Source organism: Colossoma macropomum, unplaced genomic scaffold (genome assembly GCF_904425465.1).
Source record: "Colossoma macropomum unplaced genomic scaffold, Colossoma_macropomum, whole genome shotgun sequence".
In the NCBI taxonomy this organism is placed as follows: Eukaryota; Metazoa; Chordata; class Actinopteri; order Characiformes; family Serrasalmidae; genus Colossoma; species Colossoma macropomum.
Genome location: NW_023494792.1, coordinates 1788052 through 1811616, shown reverse-complemented (window position 1 = coordinate 1811616; position 23565 = coordinate 1788052). Strand labels below are relative to the sequence as shown.

The 23565-nt window shown below is 40.6% G+C and overlaps 1 protein-coding gene across 1 annotated transcript; it reads right to left on the bottom strand.

Annotated features, from left to right (window-relative positions):
* Nucleotides 1-7998: 7998 nt before the first annotated feature.
* Nucleotides 7999-17964, bottom strand: slc6a19a.1 (solute carrier family 6 member 19a, tandem duplicate 1). Its single transcript, XM_036577874.1, has 12 exons — nt 17664-17964; nt 15247-15387; nt 14373-14510; nt 14064-14245; nt 12814-12924; nt 12586-12698; nt 12368-12496; nt 12107-12263; nt 11738-11942; nt 10709-10868; nt 10371-10533; nt 7999-8719 (listed from the first exon to the last, which is right to left on the bottom strand). Exons 1-12 carry the CDS (start codon nt 17860-17862, stop codon nt 8507-8509), a joined length of 1911 nt encoding a protein of 636 aa, XP_036433767.1. The 5' UTR covers nt 17863-17964; the 3' UTR covers nt 7999-8506.
* Between the last annotated feature and the right edge of the window lie 5601 nt (nt 17965-23565).

Here is a 23565-nt window from a genome sequence, read left to right as displayed (position 1 = left end):
CTGTAATATTTTTATAATCCACATTATGTTTTTATGTGGACTTTTTATATGCGCCGTTACATCACTTCCATTCAGATCCGCTCTCGTAAAAGAGGGACGACCAAAAAAATCCCAGTCCATCTCTTATTTTCAGTGCTGGGCGGAGAATAAACAGACGTGGAGTTGTTTAGGGAGAGTGTTGATGAGCTGAAGTGTTAAATGAGTTATTTACATGACGACTCCTCTGTAAATCACAGCGGTGTGTGAGTGTTTGATCAGGCAGGTGAATGAGTTTTACAGGCACACATAAACGCTCCTGTTCTCACTCTGGTTCCAGCCTGAAGACGTGTTTTTCACTAAATACGTCAACATAAAATCTGTTTAGTCGATGAAATTCGGGGCAGAGAAGTATCACAGCTGGATTTACCCATTTATACAGGCTTCAACGGCTGCTGAAGGAAAACACAGCAGAAAATGATGTGGAAACAACTGAGAACATCTTAAATGTATCTAATATATCTAATACCTATCGTTCTGAGACGGGGGTTGGAATATTACAAGATTATTGAACGTATTTCCAGATGGTTTTTACTTGTTTGAAGCTGTTTTAACAATAAACTGTCAAACCAGTACGGATGAAGACTGCATGAATAAATAGCAGCTGTACAGCTGTGTGCTGTGTCGGCTCATCAGTCTGAACCTGACTTGGTTCCATCAGTCTGAATGAGGAGTAAAGCTGTACTGGATCCTCAGATAGAGTTCAGTTTACCAAAAGGGGTCACATTAACAATTAATTACACTGCAAAAATGATGTCTTGTCAAGTTAAATTATCTCAAATATAGTCATGAAATCTAGTATTTCTCCTGTAAATAAGCTTATTTTAGATGATTTACTTTATTTCTAAATTCTTTATTTGTTCAGTAAAATGATCTCACTGTGTTGGCAGATAATTGTGCTTGTTTAAAGAAATGAGCTTATCTGCCAGCATAGTGAGAGAATTTGACTTAAATTACTTAAAACAAGCAAAACTGTCTAAAATAAGATAGATAATCTAAGAATAAGTGAAGAACCAACTCAAGATGGGAAATATTAGTTATATCAGCTAGATTGAAGATCATTTCACTTGACAAGGTGCAAATTTTTTTGCAGTGGAGGAATTCCACCAATTTTCACTGAATTTCAGCATAATTTACTGGTTAAGATGTAATCAGAGTGGTTCAGAGGGGTTCAGAGTGGTTCAGAGTGGTTCAGAGAGGTTCAGAGAGGTTCAGAGGGGTTCAGAGCGGTTCAGAGAGGTTCAGAGCGGTTCAGAGGGGTTCAGAGGGGTTCAGAGGGGTTCAGAGAGGTTCAGAGGGGTTCAGAGAGGTTCAGAGCGGTTCAGAGGGGTTCAGAGAGGTTCAGAGAGGGTTCAGAGGGGTTCAGAGCGGTTCAGAGAGGTTCAGAGCGGTTCAGAGGGGTTCAGAGGGGTTCAGAGGGGTTCAGAGAGGTTCAGAGGGGTTCAGAGAGGTTCAGAGGGGTTCAGAGAGGTTCAGAGAGGTTTGGTGTGAAACGCTCTGTTCTAGAGAAACTTACAGAGTCAGATCTGTTCACAGTGGTGGTGATAGGAACCAGACGTCCACCTCTAAAAGCTCCCTCACAGAAAGAAAGAAAACTTTCTGTTGTCTAAGATGACAACAGAGATGAAGTGATGAAACAGGGCCTCCACTTCACTTCCATCATCTCCGCTGTTGGTTAGTGAGTAAAGGGGAGATGAAGAGTCTGTTGGGACGTCAGTGATTGAATCAGTGGGTGTGGTTAATGTGGTTTATGATTTTATGGCCAAACCTTGATAAATCAGTGAACAGTGTGTGTTAAAGAGGCTTTGGCTTCAACAGAACAGCGGCAGGTAAATGATCTAGTGATTCAGAGAACCTGCAGAAGATCGGTTACCATGTTTACATGCATATCATTAACACTGCTGGTGTAACTTGGGTATGCAAAAAAATAAAATAATAATAATAATAATAATAATAATAATAATAATGCAGTCAATTAAAACCTACATTCTGTAAATCATGGATATTATATTGTAGCTAAACAAAAACAACAAAACAAGAACTCAAAAATAACTTTACAGGAGAAAAAAAACTTTCTTTATTGTCAATTTAAGTTACGTAAAAGAGATTTTATTTGATTTTGATTGAGCTCGAATTATGCAGAAAACTAAAAATCACAAAAATACAGATACGTTTTTTTTGGACAGCAATGAAATCTATATAAAAAACTCAGGGGTCCCGAAACTAAAAAAAAAAAAATTAACAGTAAAAGTATGTTTTCTCAGTGATGTTAAAACATTAAAATTAAAATTACAGTCATTTAGAAAAGCTGCCTATTACTGTGGTTCACCACTTTCTCTAGTTTAACTACTTTCTCTAACATACAGTATTTTACCATCTTAATAACAATAACAACCATTAAAATAAACAGAAGTGTCTGTGAAATAAAGGTGAATTTACATTCTATATCTGTAGATGTTAAAATACAGTATATGTGTCGTTTATTTACATTTACTGTGATTGTTATTTAAAAAGCTATTGACCATTACATTTACAGTAATTTGGCAGTATCTTTTACAGTGTAGTTAAACATTTCTACTACAAAAAACATACATTTTCAGAAAAGACCAACCAGAAGTCAGAAACCTACAGAAGGTACTTTTAATTGAGTAAAGAGACTGATCTCTGTAGAACCGTAGAACAGTTCAGAGAGAACTGTGTGTGGTGAAGGGAAGAGCCTGCAGGAGGAACCTGAGTGGTGGAGATAAGATCACTGTTAGATTGTGGTGACTGGCCTCTTAAAGAGTCTCTACAGCCAGCAGCTTGTTTGGATACTACAGTAAGACACTCCCTGTAGAACCGTGGAACAGGAACGTTCTCAGGGCTCACTGAGCCGGTCTTTGGAAACTGCTGCTTCAGCAGATCCTGATTCAGAAAGTAAATGGTTGAAGTGTTTGAATGAATGAAACGCAGACACTGGGATTTATTTGAACTGTGTATATTTTACATTTATGTAGATGTTTTACAACATGGGTGTAAAACACCCCTCACTGTGGCCTGCTTACAAATCCAGAGGTTTAAAGATGGTTCATAATGCTAATGCTAACATAAAAGTGCATAATAATAATAATAATAATAATAATAATAATACATTTTATTTGTATAGCACTTTCCTATGAGAAATGCAGCTAAAAGTGCTTCACATGAAAGTAAACATAACAACAAAGATAGAAATTAAGGTAGAAAACAAAATTAATAATGCAGTGTAATAAAACGAAGTTAAGAGTAAAATATGTAAAACATTAAATGCATTTAGAAAGTCACAAAATGCATAAACCTGATCAAACACAGCATTTTAAAGAAATAAGTGGAAAAGCAGAGTTGCAAAAAGAATTTAAGGCGTGTATTTAAAAGCTTTTAAAAGCTACAGTGGAGAGATACGTTTTTAGCTTTCTTTTAAAAGTATTTAGCACCAGGCTTCCCTGATATCAGTAGGAGGTGTGTTCAATGGCTTTGGAGTGTAAGAGTGTAAGATCATCGCAGGGCTCTTAAAGGGACATAGTCAACCAGGGAGTCGGTGATATAGCTGAGTCCGTTAAGGGCTTCATCTATAAGGAGGAGGAGTCAGTTCTAAACGTTAAAATGTGTGACTGTACGGTTCTAAATCAGGAGAACTGTTGGAGGTTGATGTCTAGTAGAGCAGCAACACAGAGAGAGTCGCTGTTAAAGTCCAGAACGTACAGTTTATCAGGCTGCTGTCTGCCTGACTAACCTGATTATTTTGATGATGTGTTTACGTTTCAGCTGTGTGTGTATGGTCGGTTGCTAGGCAACAGACAGGACAGTTGATTGTCGCCTTCGATCGAGCAAGATTTCCTAACTGGAGATAAGACGCTGTAAGATTCCTGAATTAAGATCAGATTTGCTTCTGCAATACGAATTTGTGAAATATCTCCTGTCGGATCTGAACTTCCGACTAAAGGAGAGGAAGTTTCTGTGATACGGATTCAGCAAAGCAAGGGCAGAGAAACAAAACACTGAGCAAACATCCAGGGGTACCTGGGGCTAATGAGAGAGGGCGGGGCTACAGACTACACACAGGTGAGACAGATGACGAGCAGTCAGAACGGAGGAGGAGACACAGACCAAAACAACAACAAAAGCACATGGCAAGACTCACGAGGGAAGGTAAACAAAAGGCAGACGAGGGCAGGGCGGGGCAGGATGTTACGGCTTTAATGTGGCGAGACTACAGAGTTCCCCTAGCTAACGCTAGCTCAGGAGCTGGAATGCTAGTGTGACTGTGTGCTAACTGGAGGAGAGCAAGTAGTTTTTCACACTGAATAAAAAAGGACATTTTCCTGGCTCTGCATGATTCTGAGTGACTGTAGACATTTCTGAGTGATGGATATGTCACTGTCCTAATAACTGTGTTATTATGCTAATTTAGCCTCCCTAATTCACAGTTATGAATACTGAACATGTGATGTTGCAGGTTGTGAAGAATCTGAGAGCAGTTATTACAGATAAGCTGCATTATAAATACAAGGCACATAATGGACGTCAGCTCTGTCTTTGTGGTGCTGATGGGAGAGATAACTAGTCAGGTACAGTACTGTGCAAATGTCCGAGACCTCCCATTAATTAATTAATTAATAAAATAATACATAACTGGTCAGGTACATCCATCATCTATCATCTAAACCGCTTATCCTTCCGGGTCGCGGTGGGGTGCTGGAGCCTATCCCAGCTGTCATCGGGCGGAAGGCAGGATACACCCTGGACAGGTCGCCAGTCCATCGCAGGGCAGACAGACAGACATACACAATCACACACACACATTCACACCTAGGGGCAATTTAGCATGTCCAATTGGCCTGACTGCATGTTTTTGGACTGTGGGAGGAAACCGGACTACCCGGAGGAAACCCACGCAGACACGGGGAGAACAGGCAAACTCCACACAGAAACGACCCTGGTCACCCGGCCGGGAATCAAACCCAGGCACTTCTTGCTGTGAGGCGACAGCGCTACCCACTGCACCACCGTGCCGCCCTTGGTCAGGTACAGTACTGTGCAAATGCCCGAGACCACCCTTTCATTTATTGAGTTTCTGGTTAAAACAGACATTAAGTACAAGTCATTCATTTTTCAGTGTCAGAAAAAAAGAAACGTTGAAGTCAAAAGTTCACAGCCACATTCATTTAAACTCCGTTTTTCAGTTCCCGATGTTGAATCCCAGTACACGTTCCCTCTCTTAGGTCAGTTAGGATCACTACTGTATTTTAAGGGAGTGAAATGTCAGAATATTATGAGAGACACTGATTTATTTTTTTCATCACATTCCCAGTGGCTCAGAAGTTTACGTCCACATAGTATTTAGTAGCATTGGCTTTAAATTGTTACACGGCTTGTTGGGACTATATGAGCCTCCAAACGGTGCAGCAGTTACATTCTGGCTCCTCAGGCGTCAGAATTGCTGCACCATTTAAGGTGAAACGGGAAATTTAGCTAACTAGCCACAGAGACATTAGCATAGTAGTAGTAGTAGCATAGTGATTTTTTAATGCTTGTTATGAAGAAAAGGACCATAATACAGTGAAACAACATTAAACTAAGATAATACGGTGATTATTTTAATTTGTTAACAGAGAAAATTTTCTTTGGTCTCTTGTTCAGCCATCTTGCCGTTTTTCATTTTTTTCATAGCTCTGTTTGGAGTGTCTCTGAAAAACCTCCGTTTGGAGGGTCATGTAGCCCAAACAAGCAATGTAACAATTTGAAGGCAATGCTACTAAATTACTAAACTAACCATGTGGATGTAAACTTCTGAGCCACTGTGAATGTGATGAAAAAAATAAATCAGTGTCTCTCATAATATTCTGGCATTTTACTTTCTTAAAATTCAGTAGTGATCCTAACTGACCTAGAGCGGGAATGTGTACTGGGATTCAACATCGGGAACTGAAAAACTGAGTTTAAATGAATGTGGCTGAGGTCTCTGTAAACTTATGACTTCAGCTTCATATCACTGAAGAATTAGGGGTGGGTGATAATAAATAACTGCCCCCCTCTTTGAAGATCATATGATGCCCTAAACGTAACTAAAGCCCAGCAGTGAGGAGCTGAACTTTACCCTCCTCTGCTGTCACTGCAGACTGGCAGGGTCGCCTACAGAGCAGCGCTGGTAGCTGTTAATGAAGTGATGCTCTTTTTATCTGAGGGTCCCATTTCAGAGGGAAGATCTCAACCACTGCCCTGTAACTCAGTTCTAAGGGGCGACACTCGAAAACAAGGGGTAGGGGTCAAAATAAGAAATGGGACTGGGCCCTTGACTAACCCATGTAACCCCTATAGTCTGGCTTTATTCTCCAAGCCCCGCCCTAATTAAGGCTGAAACATACCAATACAGAGTACAGGGGTAACAATACACCACTTGCTTACCATCAACCAGTGATATATGCAAATGCAATGTCAGCAATATTTACATGGCCATTTCTCATTTGTATACCAGTAAGTCCATTCACATTCACATTTAGCTTTAGCTTTAAAGTATTTATTTTCTCTCAGCAGATTTTACTCCAGCGCTGCTCCCCCTCTACAGGAGGAGATGTCACCCAGCTCCTGTAAGAGGACCGAGGCCCTGTGCCACCATTTCCATGGAATCAAAGTGAGTGTACACATTTATTAATCTTTTGCAGTGTCTCTCTTCTATGAGGCGTAACGTCTTACACAGTCTTAGTGATGTGTCCTGGCCACTGACATCATCACCTTCCCCAACTCCATTAAAAGTGTTGTTATTGTGTTTAAATGCTGTGTGTTTATTGTATCAGCTGTACCAGGATTGTTTGATATGAAGAAACCTGCATTTCTCTGTTTAATCCAGCTCAGAAATCCAGTCCAAACACTTCCTGAATCTGCAGAGTCGCCCTTTCCATTCCATCTTATCACGAGATCATACGAGACTCGCATCCGGAGTTATGAGCCTATGAAGAGGGGCTGAGATACACGTCATCTGCCTCTCACTGTGTGGAACTGGTGGATTGGTGTGTCCTGTGGCTGGATCAGATGCATCAGTGTTAGGTAAGTGGGATCAGCATTTTAGATGCAGGTTGGAACTAAACTCTGCAGGAAAGTAGATCTCCAGGACGAGGGTTGGTGACCGCTGCGTTAACTATACATTGAAACCTTAACTGACAGGCATGTACACCACATAGAACCTTCACAGAATAAAAAAGAATACAAAATCAAATGTAAGAAATGATCATTGATGGTAGAACAGTGGTCACTAACCCTACTCCTTCAGCTCCAGCCCTAATCTAACACACCTAATCCAGCTAATCCAGGGAAATGATGATCTGGACCAGATGTGTTCAGTCAGGTCTTTTCAGGAAGGTAGATCTCCAGGAACAGGGTTCACGACCTCTGCTGTAAAACATCTTTTCAAGCACATTTCTCACTTTCCATTAAAAACATTAATCATTATGTGTGTACTTCATAAAGACTATGCCTGACCCGTAGTGCAGCATCCAAAGGTCATAAAAGAGTTACATGTGTTGCAACATGTGCCAGCCTTAATTTAGCAAAGTTCAAAATACTTTTATTGCCAGCTGAACTTCTGGGGGGTGATTGCTTCCAGTACAGCATTGGACCACAATTCCGTGTTGGCAGCAAGATAGAAATCTTATCTCCGTGAGAGAACATTACTCCACAATAAAAGATAACAAGATTAGGATGGAATATAGACTTTGAGATATGGTTATGCCTTTAGCTTAGGTAGTTCCAACTGCCTTTATGTTGTACATTAAAGAATAGTGCTACATTTATAAAACCCAACCAAAATTAATCACACTTTACAAAATTTCAACATATATGACTATTTTAGATTAGCTACAGTTAGGATGCTGGATAAACTGCAAGCTTAGTACTATGTCTGTCTGCAAACTATTTATGGGATATAAAGAACTATTAAAGACTGTTAAGTAGTTTCAAGAATTTCTTTAATTGCTCTCAAAATTATAATAAATAAATAAAAAACATACAAGACTTAAAATTTTGTTGATAAAATATATTTAAAAAAATTCTCTTAATATTATTTAAACACAGTTTTAGAACTTTATAACTTATGAAGTGTATAAAATCGCCTGGGTTTCGTCCAGGCTTTGGCACTGGCAGTCATGTTTAGTGCTCAGGCACGTTTAGAAACTTATATTGCATGTGAGACTTAATGTTTCACATTAATTCAGTTCCTTGGACCTTTAGAGACACACAGTGTTTCACATGTCAAACAGCTTCTTAGCAGAATGACATATGCAAATCAAATGGAATGGAAGTTAATGGAACCAGAAGTAGATTTTGAAGCCTGTCTATTGGTCTGTTCATCATGACATTCTACCATGATGCACAGGGTAAAAGGAGTTTGCAACTTATGAAAAAAAATTAAAACCAATAAAAATAGAGATACAAGGTTTTGAAGGACAGTATATGATTATTAATCTGATGTTGCTACACTCATGGGCACTTTGTCTGATATAGTGCTGAGTCTCTCTTCCGTGTAATGTCTGTCCTTCTTACAGCAGCGCTTCCATATGAACATAAAGAGGGCCACTCCAGGAATAGCGAGGCAGGGAATTCCAGCCAGGATGAATATGATCCCGCTGATCCAGTCAGGGTAAGTCACCTGAGCTAGCGTTGGGAAAACAGGCTGTAATTGGAGAAACAGAACAGGATTATTAGAACAAAATCAGGTCCACATTCATTTAGTCCCCCTAGAGATGATCTACAGATGCCCCCTAGAGATGATCTACAGATACCCTCCTAGAGATGATCTACAGATGCCCCCCTAGAGATGATCTATAGATGCCCCCTAGAGATGATCTACAGATGCCCCCTAGAGATGATCTACAGATGACCCCCTAGAGATGATCTACAGATGCCCCCTAGAGATGATCTACAGATGCCCCCCTAGAGATTATCTACAGATGCCCTCCTAGAGATGATCTACAGATGCCCCCTAGAGATGATCTACAGATGCCCCCTAGAGATAATCTACAGATGCCCCCTAGAGATGATCTACAGATGCCCCCTAGAGATGATCTACAGATACCCTCCTAGAGATGATCTACAGATGCGCCCTAGAGATGATCTACAGATGCCCCCTAGAGATGATCTACAGATGCCCCCTAGAGATGATCTACAGATGCCCCCTAGAGATGATCTACAGATGCCCCTAGAGATGATCTACAGATGCCCCTAGAGATGATCTACAGATGCCCCCTAGAGATGATCTACAGATGCCCCTAGAGATGATCTACAGATGCCCCCTAGAGATGATCTACAGATGCCCCCTAGAGATGATCTACAGATGCCCCCTAGAGATTATCCACAGATGCTCAAACTATTAACTATTAGCTATATGGGTAAACTTAACAGGGTTAGATTTAGCGTTAGGACAAGAACCTAAGTTTAGGTTTGGGTTGAGGTTAAAGTTCCATGGCTACCTACATCGGGCATAGGGATGCATTACTGTTTATGCTCATTTGATGTATTGACATAAGGGTTCTTGAACTAAAGTGATATTTGTCCTATTTCTAACACTGTTATTAAGCATCGTTACCAAATAATGGGACTCATCATCTTGCAGTTACTGGCATTAGCTATTAAAAATTTTCAAGTATTGCTTTATAAATATGTTTTTAATTCTCATGCATGTGTTTTGATGTCTCTATGTGGGTCATAAACATAAAGTGTTACCAAAGTTGTTCTATTGGAGGTAGTGATAGTGGACTGTCCAAATAAAGTGTTACTGAAATAAGCTTACAAAGTGTTTTATAGTCTATTCATACTGGGATGAATGCCATCAGTGGCATATCTAGGATCTTATGGGCCCCTCAAAAAATTAATGGGCACTCCCTTTACCTTCAATGAATAAAAAAATGATGTAATGATTGAAAGTAATGATGTAATTTTGCTTGTTTATTACTTGCTAATGCCTCAAATTAGTTGATGCTCTTGAGGCATGCCACACCACCCACTAGCATCTAACACTCTCTTAAATATTTGCTGTCTATTTGAATGGCGATAATTATATAACTGTCTGACACGCCTACTGGGCACATAAAAAGGTTACATACAGTAGACTCTGAAAACCCTTGTTATGAATATACAATATTGCAAGTTATGAGGGATCTGAAAGTGGTTATCATGGATGAACTGCATTATGAATAAAATTAAATAAATAGACATCACCCCTGCCTGCCCACTATATTCCAGCTTCTGATCTGCAGACCCTTAGGGGCACGAAGGCTAAGTATGTTTTTATTTATCTTTAAGCTGTGATAAAAAAAAAGGAATACCGATTCAGGGTCCCAGACGATGTATGTTAGCTTTTTGCTAACAGTGGTGATGAAGTAGAACACCAGGATGACCAGCAGGATGAGAGGACTTAGGACTCTCCATGTGGCCTGCCAGAAGATGTTGGGCTTGTGGCCGACCATAAACTTAAGGTCCTCATTAAACCTACCAGGTGAAAAATCATGGAGTTAAGAATATCATCAGAAATGTCCTTCCTATCCAGTTAAGGCAACAACAAGACTTTGCATAGTCTTGCATCTACCATATCAATTTTTACCATATTCAGGTTTACCTATAATCATTTCAAAGTCACTAAATGAGGTGTTGACTGGACACCTACCTGTCAATGCCGTAGACATAAACCACAGCGATTATCTCGCAGAAAGCTATTACAAGCAGTGGAATAGAAGCCGCAAACCCATCAAAGAGAGCAAGCCAGTAGTTTCCAGAGCACTGAACAAATATAAGCGCTATGAGGCAGGAGACCAGGCACGTCAGACCTACGAATATAGACAGAGCAGATTAGTCACGTTGAGGAAGTCAGCCACTTCCACCAATCCACATTAGTCCACAGGAGTCAGGGTTTATTTTGTTAGTTCTGTCTAATGTAAATGTGTGGATCAAACATGCCAACTCAAGTCAGCGACTTGGACTCAAGATGCACTAGAGCCACATGTTGACCGACTTGCAAGTTAAACTGTGCCCATAACTTATTCATGACTCAACTCAAGACTCTGCCCTGAGAAAAAAGCATGAGTACAAGACTCGACTCAGACTTGCATCTCAAAGACTTTCAAACTCTCAAACTACCATCTCAGAGACCTGATTTGGACTAGCATCTCAGAGACCCTAGACTTTACTCTTACTCACTTCTCAGAGGCTTGAGACTTGACTCAGGCTCACACTTCAGAGTCTTGAGACTCCACTCTGACTCACATTCCAGAGACTTGTAACAACTGAGACTTGCACTTACATCGAGACTTGAGATTTGACTCAACCAGCGGAGACTCTACTTGAACTCACACTTCAGAGACTTGAGACTTGCCTCATATTCACACCCCAAAGACTTGAGACTTGTTCTTGCAACCAGAGACTTAACTTGCACTCGTATTCTAGAGACTCAAGACTCAACTTGCACTAACACTTCCCAGGAGTTGACTTGGACTAGCACACACCACTTGAGATTCAGACTCACATCTCAGAGACTCAAGAATGACTCAGACCTCAGAGACTTAAGACCTGACTTAGACTCTACCCTAGAGACTTGAGAATTGATCCAGACTCATAACCCAAAGGCTTGAGACTCAACTCCCATGAAGCAACTTCTGAACTTGTAAAATCTCTGGTGATAATTACTTCTAGCACATACCTGTGAACACTTCTTTAGGCCAAGTCTTGGGCAGAATGTTGAGGTCCTGCAGAGGCACCACGCACCCTTCGATATTGCCAAACATGGTGGAGAGTCCCAGACAGAAGAGCATGATGAAGAAGAGCACAGACCAGAGAGGAGAGATGGGCATCTTCGTGATGGCTTCTGTGAACACGATGAAGGCCAGGCCAGTACCCTCCACTCCCTGCAGTTCAAACAAGCAAAGGTATTTTTGTGAGCACAATAGTGAGCACAATGTCTTATGTAGTGTTATAGATATTTTGACAAGCTCATTTATTATCTGACTCCTATAGATGTAAAATGAAATGAATGCTTTTTAAGATGTCTGGTCTAAGGCATTGACAGTACCTCACTGAGAAAAGTCTTCATGTCACAAGTTGGCAGGTTGAGCCCCTGAATGATTTCTGGACTGGTGCTGTTGAGAGTCTTAAAGACTTCATCATAGGTACTTTCAGTGATGTTTCCCTCTGGAAGGTCAAATGTATTCAAGAGGGCCATGATGTTTCTGTTTACAAAGACAAAAAAGGCCATGAGATACTTTTGATAAGAATAGCAGGGTGAGGAATGGAAATTGGAGACAAGTTACTCATGTAAAGTTTGAAAACCAACCCTGCCACACACTCGTCGTATTTCTCTGTGGCTCGGAAGCCAATGATGGAGTAGATGACCGTAGCTGAGTAGACGGATGTCAGGCCATTTATGATTGAGATTATGACTGAGTCCTTTTCACAGTGGTTGCTGGTGAAACAATGAATGTTTGAAAGTATCAAATATCTGTCTGCAATTAAAATTAAAATTAGAAAAAAGGTTTATTTTGGTTCACTTACTGCACTGGGTTATAGCTGGAGAAGGAGATGAGGCCCCCAAAAGCTAATGAGAAGGAGAACAACACCTGGGCACCTGCATCCAGCCAAGTGGTTGGGTTAATCAGTTCATCCACCTTAAAAGACAACCAGGAACTGTATGTCACCTTCCAAGAATACTATCCTCCATAAGAGAAAGATAATGAGTGCAAAGTGTTTTAGCAGGATGTAGCTTATTAAAAGTGATCTTACATCTGGAGTGAAGAGGAAAATAATCCCATTCACAGAGCCTTTGAGAGTCAGCCCTCTGATCAGGAAGATTGTGAGAACCACATAGGGAAGAGTGGATGTTATGTACACAGCCTGGAATGAAGAGGATATGGTCAGATAGGCCTACATTACCCAGTATGCAATTGGCGTGTAACAGGATAGAAATGAGTTTTGATTTACATTGAAGCCATCTATTAGGATCTGCTAACATACCATAATATTAGTTGCCAATATAGCAAACATTTACTAGCAAATAGTTTAATATTAATGTGGGTACTGTCTCGTTGTTCCAAGAACTGGGTCTTTCAAACCACATTCAAACTAAGACTATGTTATCATTACAACCATCACTGCTCAGTTCTGAATTTTTGGAACATTCTATCTGATGTTTACATTTGTGTAGGTAAGTGATTGGCGGTCATTGATTGGCCAGAAGTTAGTCACTGATTGGCCAGAAGTTAGTCACTGATTGGCCAGAAGTATGCCCCTGATCAGTCAGAAAGCTGTGCCTGATTGGTTAGAAGGCTGTCCCTCATCAGTCAGAAGCTGTCCCTGATCAGTCAGAAGCTGTCCCTCATCAGTCAGAAGCTGTCCCTGATCAGTCAGAAGCTGTCCCTCATCAGTCAGAAGGCTGTGCCTTATTTGCCAGAAGTCTGCCCTGATTGGTCAGAAGGCTGTCCCTGATCAGTCAGAAGCATGTTCCTTATTGGTCAGAAGGCTATTTCTGTTTGGTCAGAAGGCTGTCTCTGATCAGTCAGAAGGCCATCCTTGATTGGTCAGAGGACTGTCCTCGATTGGTCAGAAGGCTGTCTCTGATCAGTCAGAAGTATGTCCCTTATTGGTCAGAAGGCTATTCCTGATTGGTCAGAAGTATGTCCTTTATTGGTCAGAAGGCTGTCCCTGATTGATCAGAAGTATGTCCCTGACTGGTCAGAAGTTTGGCCCTGATTGGTCAGAAGGCTTTATCTGGTCTGTTTACAATCCAAAATTCCAAACTTGACCTGCCCCAGGTTAGGTGTGCAGCATAAGTTGTCATTGTGAAGTATCCTGGTAAAAAGTGACCCATAGTTGTGAGACAGACAATCCAGGGGTAGGTCAAGCTGAGCCCAAAGAAAGCTGAACAGACCCCTGGTCGGGCCAGGTACAGTGTTGCAGTAATGCCTGATGATTTTAAGCTTCAGTACATCTTAGTATTGAGCCGGATTTGTGTGTTTGAGAGCTTATTGTCTTACCTTGCCGGTGGTTTCAATTCCACGGATGCAGCAGACCCAGAGAAGTACCCAAGCTGCGATCAGACACAACACCATCCACCACTGCAACCCGCCTGAATCCTCGATTTTTGTTGAGATGTTTAGAGTCTCTCTGTACCAGAAGTAGTCCACTGGAGAGCTGCGGGCGCACTCTGACACAAAACCTGTAGGGGGAGACACTTGAGCTGCTTATCTTTTAATGTCAGCCTGTCATTTGTGAAGTGTTTTGATAGTGCAATTTGACTTAGACCACTTTTTTGTAATAGTGACTGATTGCAGGAGCTTTGTTACCTGTCCTGTTGTCATCTATGGGACATTGACTCCAGGGCAGAGGGTCTTGGAAGGAGTTGAACAAGTACCACATGACCCAGGCCATGATGGTGTTGTAGTACATGCCCACCACGAACGAGCACAGCATGGATGCTACACCTGAGAATCCAGATTGCGGTCTTTACGTTAGCACTTATGTACATATTGCAGCCAGATATGCTAACACCTCAAACTAGAGACACACAGTTGTTTCTAGCCTATGTGTACATATTCTCCCTGTTTCTCAATGGAATTTTGAGAAGTCTTGCTTTAGTTTTTGAACATTTTTAGTTATCCTAGTTGAATTGTTTGGATTAGCAAGTAACCTATGATATGACTGGACTTTGTCCACTCATCCGAGAGGCTTCGTCAGTTCAAATGTAATTTACTCTGTTTTAGTATTCTGGCCTTGTTTCTTTGATCAGTAGGTAAAAATATGGATTCTAGAACCTGTTTATAGTAACTGCATCTGAATACAGCATGCGCTTGCAGTGTACACCGATCAGGCATAACATTATGACCACCTCCTTGTTTCTACGTCCATTTTATCAGCTCCACTTACTATATAGGTGCACTTTGTAGTTCTACAGTTACAGACTGTAGTCCATCTGTTTCTCTGATACTTTGTTAGCCCCCTTTTACCCTGTTCTTCAGTGGTCAGGACCCCCATGGACCCTCACAGAGCAGGTACTATTTGGGTGGTGGATCATTCTCAGCACTGCAGTAACGCAGATGTGGTGGTGGTGTGTTAGTGTGTGTTGTGCTGGTCTGAGTGGATCAGACACATCAGTGCTGAATTAAAACTGTCTCTCCTGCAGCTTTGAAAGCTTTTAAAATGTGTTTAAATTGGTCTCACCAACTCCAGTCAAGTAGGGGCTGATGGACCTCCAGACCCCGATGCTTCCCTTCTTCAGCCTCTGTCCCACTGCGAACTCCAGGTGCAGCAAAGGAATCCCCTCCAGAACCAGCAGCAGCAAGAACGGAATCATGAACGCTCCTTGGAATAGCACGATAAGAGTCAGGAATTACGACTGAATTTTCAGATTACTGCTTATTCAAGACTGTACTGGGGTTTTAGCACATTCCACCGTCAACTTCAGAAAATTAATATTATGGCACTTTGACATTTTTAAAAAATGCAAAAACATTAATTAAATTGTTGACTGAGGATTTTCTATCAAGCAAACATTTGAGATTGAGTGTCACATCAGTTTAGCAAAAAAGTTGGCACAGTAGGTGAAATGTAAGTGAAAACAGACACCAGTGATCCGCAAATCCTTTTTGCCTGTGTTCAATTGAAAACAGTACAAAGACAAGATGTTTAATGTTTCAACAACTTTATAATTTTTTGAATACATTTACTTATTGTAAATTTGATGCCTGCAACATTTTCCAAAACAGTTGTGACAGGAGCACATTTACCACTGTGTTCAGTAAGTTTCCTGTTCCTGATTGATAAGCAGTTCTCCTGCTCAACAGTTCGGGCTCCAATATTATACATTAAACTTGATAACACGCCAGAGGATTTCGGTGGGCGACAGGTCTGGACTGCAGACAGGCCAGTTTATCACCTGCACTCATTTACTATGAAGCCACACTCATAATACATGCAGGAGGTGGCATGGCGTTGTCTTCCTGAAGCAATCACAGATGTCATCTATTTCTGAGCCTCAACCTGTCCTCACTCTTAAAGGACTTGGCCTTCCTTGGATGCTCCTTTTAGCTATAAATCCAATTCCAAAAATGTTGGGATAGTAGATAAAATGTAAGTAATGTAAGCATGAATACATCACCTGCTTACGATGGCTTTTGGAACATTTCACAGTGTTTCTAGTCTTATAATGCAACCTTTTTGGCAACAGTTTCAGAATAAGCACATGTTCACAAAAAGATAAGAATAAAACATTAAATAGTGGATTCAAAGTGGATTTATCAATTACTGCACTGCAAAAAATGAAGGTAGTCAATATTTCTAATAGTTCTCATGTTGATTTTGGGGTAAACTTATAAGACCATTTAACTTATTTCTACACAAGTCATCACTTGTTTTAAGTCGTTTTAGATAAATTTATTTCACTATACTGGGAGACAATTTTACTTATTTTAAGAAATGTGCTTTCAATAGGTAAAATGATCTGCCAGTTTAGTGAGACAGATTTATTTAGAATGTTCCTCAACACTCTTAAAGTGAGAAATATTAGACATTACAGCGAGATTGAAGATTTCACTTGATAAGATACCATTTTTTGCAATGTGTCTCCTGTTTTATTCACATTTTTCCTACTGTCCCATATTTTTTTGAGACTTGAGTTTGTATTAAAGTGTTTATTTTAATAGAGCTGCATTATATGATCCTTTCTTTTTTCATTTTTTTGTAATCTTTGTGGCATTTTCTGTATGATTAACTGAATTTAGTGGGGACACGTTGAGTAACGTTTATAATTTAACTCGTCAGGTTGCAGCTCATACACTAAAAAGTCTCGGTCACTTTGAAGCACAGCTATCATCATCTCTTGGACATGTTTTATCAGCACTTTTGGATTTATTACATGTAAAATTTGCTTAGTGTGCTGTAGCAAGAACTACATGTCCTGCAGGTCCATAAAGCAGCATTAATTACTTCCTCTGGGTTCATATCAGAACAATAAAGGACAACATTTAAACTAGACGCTGGAAGAAGACGTTTTAAAACACAGGTGAATGAGGAGGGATGTGGTGGGAGGTGTGGAGGGGAATCACATTTCTGTACCGATGAAATGATTCTGCTTTTAGAGAATTTGTTCAAAGCAATGTGATTCTATATTTCTGAGAAACTGACCCCACTGACCCTGTGTTGGTGAAGTGAATCGTCCTCAATAAGAGCAGCTGGGGCTCCTTTGATAGATTTTTGCTGGTTTTCTTGTTGTTTTTTTTTGTCATTTTCTTTCAATTTAAACAGAAATGCCATTTTATTTATGTGCATATAGTTACTTATAAATATGATATAATTAGTTCCAGAGGTGTTTATAATAGAACTGTAAGAGCCCATAATCTAACAAGAAAATGTTCAGCCAATGAACTTCTATTGCTATTATTAATATGATTACTGTTATAAGTAAAAATAGTACAGTAATATGCAGGTGAGAGAGCATTATATATAGTAATATGAAGGTTAAAAAATAGGTAGACATAAGGTCTAAAGGGTGAATACAGTAATACAAAGGTGAATAGTTAGGTAAAGTGAAGGTTTAAAGGGTTAATCTTGAGGAAAGTGCCGCTCTTTAGCAGTCCTACCTCCTCCGTGGCTCTGACAGAGGTAGGGGAACCTCCAGACGTTCCCAAGTCCCACACAGAAGCCCACACAGGTCAACATGTACTGGGCTTTGTTGTCCCACTGTGGCCGGTCTCCAGCCTGGACCTCCTCCATCTTCTCCAGCTCAGCGTGGGAGTGGATGCGCTCCTCCAGGCCGGGGTTCGGCAGCTTCAGCTTCATCCTGGCGTGTCCTCGCTGTGAGACGGTGCAGAGACTGGAGGGATGTGCCGCTGTGCGTCTGTACAGTGTGTGTGGTAACCGTGTGGGGGCCTCAGGCTCTGGGCTCTTCATTAATAGTGACCTTCAGCACCTGGACCACGTTATCAGCCAATCCATCTGACTGAGCAAGATATTCTGTCGACTCAACAAGAACAAAACGTGCATCATGCTTTACTGCGGTTAATGCGTAATAGCGCTGCACGCCTGGATTATTTCCAGCAGTCCAAGAATTCAGGTGCAGTGACTTCATGATAATTCTGTCTTTATTTTAAAAAGGACTAAATATATACATAAAGGTAAAGGGTAGACACACTACATCACTAAATACTGAAAATCCGCTATTATGTTTAGTTGTTGAGTTATTTTGCAAAATATAAATACTTTTTTGTATGAAAACTGAATAACTTGTACTTACTGACTATTTTGCATGTCTACATGTCTATATATATATTTATATGTATATCGCTGCTGTCAGAAAAAACCCTCGTATCTCCATTTTTCAGGGTTTTTTTTTTTTGGTCATTTTTCAGTTTTCCTTTACATTATGTGTAAATTTGATTATGAATGGACTAAAAGAAACAGACCAAAATGATTTGGAAAAAACTCTGGCTCCATTGACTTACATTAAAAGTAAAGTATGTTTTTTCCTTCTATAAAGTTACCATTTTGGAGATATGAGGTTTTGCAGTAGCCGAAATCTGCCTGAGAGTCATCTAAACATAAGCTTCAATGGATGAGATATATCAGTGTACAGTAGGGTGCAAAAGTGTGAGAATATTTTTTCACTTAAACCAGAAAATGAGCAAAATTTTATAATTTTGAAAAAATTATAAGTAAAATGATGAAGAAATGTTCAAGATTCTGCTCTGTTTCTAGGTCACTATTCAAGTTTAAAAAAGTTAAGGCCTTTGAACAAAAACATCAGATCAGAAGAGATGTGGAGCTTGTGTTCAGGCAAATTTCATCAGAAGCTTTTGCACAAACTTGTGGAGTCCAATATATGTGTCCACTCTACCTTTGTTCCAGCTTCCATTCTTTTCAGGAGACTCACTTTCAGTTCCTCAAAGAATCTGCAGACACACCTCCAAAGTTCAGTCTTAGAAGTTGGCTCAGCTTTTTTTGCTTCTCACCATCCAAGTGACCCCAATTACACTGTAAAAGTGAAATTTTCAACCAAAATTTCCATTTCTGGACTGACTGCATCAGATTTGCCTCCAGAATTTGGTGATATTCAGTGGAATCCACAAAAGCATAACAGCATAACAGCATAACATACCCATGCTTAACAGTTGGCACAGTGTTTCTTTCATCAAATGCTGCACCTTTTATCCTCCAAACAAACCTTTGGTGATTGTGGCCAAAAGGTTCTATTTTTACTCCATCAGTCCGCAGCACTTGTTTCCAAAATGTCTCTGGCTGATCCAGATGCTGTTTTGCATAATTCAGCATTGACTTCTGTGATGAGGTCACAGGTAAGGTTTTGTCCTGATGACCCTTCCATGCAGACAATGTTTGTGCACAGTAAAGCAGTGCATCACAACTCCTGTATCAGCTAAACATTCCTGCATACCCTTTGCTGTCAGATGGGGGTTTTGCTTTGCATTTTTTATAGCTTAATAGCTTTAACTGACATTTCTTAATGACATTTCAGACAGTGGAAACTGTGAGCTGGAAGTGCTTTCATATCTTTTTATGTTCTTCTCCTGCTTTGTTGGCCACAATTAGCTTCATTTTCAGATCCTCAGCCAGCTGCACTGAGGAACACATGGTTATTGAGTGTTATCAGATTTAAAGAATTTATCACACTTTGTAATTCTTATCAGCTGACTTTTTATAATGACAATTCTTGACCTGCCTAACCTGTCCTAATGAGTCACTTAAGGCCTAACAAGTTCATTAAGCTCTGAGACTTTACTGATAGGGTTTACAAACTTTTACAGATGATACAGCTACTAGTCCATTTTTCTGTTTTTTAAGTTAATTAAATATAATGTGAACAGAGACCGTGGGGTTCCTCAAGGGTCAGTATTGGGACCCTTGTTGTTTTAAATATAGGTTATTTATCTTTATTGGCTGCAAAGAATAGATTTGTTGTCTTGTTTACTGATGATGCCAATGTCTGATAAAGGCATTCATGGATGAATTTCATCTAAAAACTCTGAATTATCTAATACTTGATAGCTGGTTCAAAACTCATAAATTATCCCCTCAACATTAAAAAAGTTCAAATATCTGTTTCGATACAACTTTCAGTTTTGTCACAAGACTCCACAAGATCTAATAACCTCCATACAGTTTTCTTTCTCATCGAGGGCTTTTATTTTGAAAATGCCTTCATCCTCATCTAAGAACTCTAACAGTCTCATCAGCTTCAAAAACTCATTTATGTTCACTCTAACAAATCCAAATGTGCAACATATAACATCGTATTTGCATTTTATAATTTTTCTTGTTAATTATTATTTTATTTAAGTAATTATTATTATTTCTTTTAGGGACGTCCTTTCTGAGCTTTTTAGCTTTTGCTGCACATTCTCTTTTTCCTCCAAAGTTTAGTTGCTAGTTTTATTTTCATATTGTGAGAAAATAGTATTTGCACATCATATTAGCAAAAACAAACAACAGTATTATAAAAGTTCATTTGGTCACAAAGTCAAATGTCAAAAGCTCTTTATTGTCTCCATAATTAGCAATAATTAACATAACAATAATTAGTTAATAAATAAACATATCTGTCATAAATCATAAGTTAAAATGTTAATAAGTTGTGATGGAATAAGTGACACTATGTCGGAGGGATGTTTAGTGAGGGGGTAGTGGGGGGTGGGAGAGCTATTAAGGAGTCTTATTGCTTGAGGTATAAAACTGCCAGTCTGGAGGTCTTTGATCTGCAGGATCTGAACCAGACGGTACTAAGAGTGGTGGACAGGGTGTGATGGGTTTTTGAGGATGCAGAGAGAGCGTTTCAGGCAGTGGAGGTCGAGATGGTGTTGATATCTGGCAACATAACTCCATTGATTTTTCCCACAGTGTTGATTTCCCGCTGGATGGCTGTCTGCTCTGCCTTTGTGCAGCTGAAAAACCACACTGACCCACACTATGTCAGTGCGCTCCCAACGGCACAACAACAAGCGTTTATCAGCAGCTTCTGTGGCAGGTTTTCCTTCTTTAGGTTCCTCAGAAAAAAGAGTTGGGCTTTCCCAATTATAGAGGCTGTGCTGGTATCTGAGGACGGTTCCTCCGTCACTGACAGGCCCAAGAACCTGAAGTTAGTGACTCGTTCCACTTCCTCACCGCTGATGTAGAGTGGGGGATGGTTGCGCCGACCTGATTTCCTAAAGTCCACAATCATCTCCTTAGTTTTCCTGATGTTCAGGCTTAAATTATGGTCATGACACCAAACTGAAAGACTTTGTTCTTCCCTTCTATATGCAGACTCATCGTTGTTTGTGCTGAGGTCAAGTGCCGTGGTATCATCTGCCAATTTAATGATGTAACATGACGGGTAGGAGGGGGAACGGTCGTGTAGAATGTGTACAGCAGTGGACTGAGCACACATCCCTGTGGGGCACCAGTGCTGCTGATGGTTAGTGTTGATGATTGGTGCTTACCAAATCTGACTGACCATTTACGGTTTGTTAAGAAGTCCAGTTGCACAGTGATTTGTGGAAGTTTAAGTCCAGTAGTTCTGTGATAAGCTTGCCTGGCAGGATAGTACACTGTTAGAAATAAAATTCTGTGTGTTAAAAATAAAATTCTGTGCAGGAACACTTTTCATTCATCAAGGTGTAATGTAAATGTTCCCTCGAAAGTACAACAGTTCCAAAAGATCCAACTGTGAACATCAAGTAAGTTTTTTCCAGGTGAAAAGCATGTATTTGTACTTTTTCATAACTTTAAAATATAACAAAGAAGTAAAAAGCCTGGAGGCGAGACGGGGTGTGTGGAGTCAATTGGGGAAGTCGTGGGCTGGAGGTTAGGGAACGATCCTTGTGACCGGTTCGATCCCCTGACCCGACAGGACATGACTGAAGTGCCCTTGAGCAAGGCACCTAACCCCCAACTGCTCCCTGGGCACCATGGATAGGGCTGCCCACCGCTTCGGGCAAGTGTGCTCACTGCCCCCTAGTGTGTGTGCAGTCTCTAGTGTGTAAGTGGGTGTTTCACTTCACGGATGGGTTAAAATGTGGAGGTGAAATTTCCCCATTGTGGAATTAATAGGGGTAAGAAAAAGAAGAAAGAAAACAGCTTAAAAAATATAATTTCAATGGATTATGGTACAACTATGTTCCCAGACTAAAGGTACTGAGATGAACCTTTGAAGGTCCCACCCCAGTGACAAGAGGGGAACTGCCCCAGTGACAATTTAGTACCTTTATTTCTGAGAGTGTACGGAATGCAGAACTGAAATTGATACAGAGTGGACAGACAGAAGTGTTTTTCAGCTCCAGATGTTCCTGATGTATTTCGTGACCAGTATCTCCAGGCATTTGGCAGGTATGTTAAGGGGGTGAGAGGCACCAGCCTGTAGTCTTTTACGTGACTGCTGACTGTTTGGGTACTGGAATTATTGTGGATGTTTTGAAACATTAAGGGGCACATGATCGAGGTAGAGAGTGGTTGAAGATGTTTGTGAGGACCTCTGTTAACTGGTCCACACAGTCTTTTAAGACACGTCCATCACCCCATCTGGGCCAGCAGCTTTCCTGGGGTTGACGCTCTGCAGGCAGTGTCTTACCACGTGGCTCAGTGTATCTGCAGCATCATTGGAGGGAATGGGCTGCAACAGCTGGTTCCTGTTATTTCTGTCAAACCAGAAATAAAACAGGTTCAGATCCTCGTTAAAAGTGACACTGTTGTCTGTTGGGGGGGTGTTGTCCTCTCATAGTCAGTGATTGCCCTTATTCCTTATTCCGTGCCAATGTAGCTGCACTGTATGCTGCAGCATCTCCAGATCTATAGGCAGCATTCTGAGCTTTTATTAGTGCACATACTTCCACTGTCATCCAGGGCTTCTGGTTGGGAAACACTCCTCCTGGTAACATTGTCCACATAGTAGTTTATGTAATCCATGACTGTGGTGCCCTTCTAGGATTGACCGAGATTGCATGACCATCAGATATATTCCAGTCTGTGGTATCGAAGCAGCCTTGGAGCTGAGAAACAGCATCCTCAGGCCAGACTCTGATGGTTTTAGTTATGGGCTGCACCCATAACCAACAGTGAGAGGTGGTCGGACAGTCCTAGGTGGGAGTTGGACTGTGCTTTGTAGACCTTAGCAACATTATTGTACACCTGATCCAGTGCCTTACTGCCTCGTGTTGCACAGATCACATTATGATGGAAATTGAGCATCACAGTCTTGAGATTAGCATGGTTAAAGTCTCCTGCAGCAACAAAAACACAGCCTGGATGTGCAGCCAATCTCTTATTGATGATTTTATGCAGCTGTGCTAATGATAACTTAGCGTTAGCCTCAGGGGAGATGTACACAGCACGGATGTAAACAACGCTGAGTTCCCTCAGAAAATGGGCAAGATGGCAGCGTGCACGTACGCAGCGGCTTTAAGCTCTCCTGAACTTGTTTTTTGGTAATCTTGTGTGTTTTCATGCTAAAACGCCTCATACAGGCACAGCAGTACAGTCATGCTGAACTCCTTGATG

Excerpts from the sequence above, each read along its gene's own strand:
- slc6a19a.1 (XM_036577874.1), bottom strand. The coding sequence starts at position 17,862 with ATGAAGCTGAAGCTGCCGAACCCCGGCCTGGAGGAGCGCATCCACTCC. Across the intron at positions 15,388-17,663 it reads CTGTCAGAGCCACGGAGGAG|GAGCGTTCATGATTCCGTTC; the intron begins GTAGGACTGCTA and ends TGCTATTCCAAG. Across the intron at positions 14,246-14,372 it reads CATAGATGACAACAGGACAG|GTTTTGTGTCAGAGTGCGCC; the intron begins GTAACAAAGCTC and ends CTCCCCCTACAG.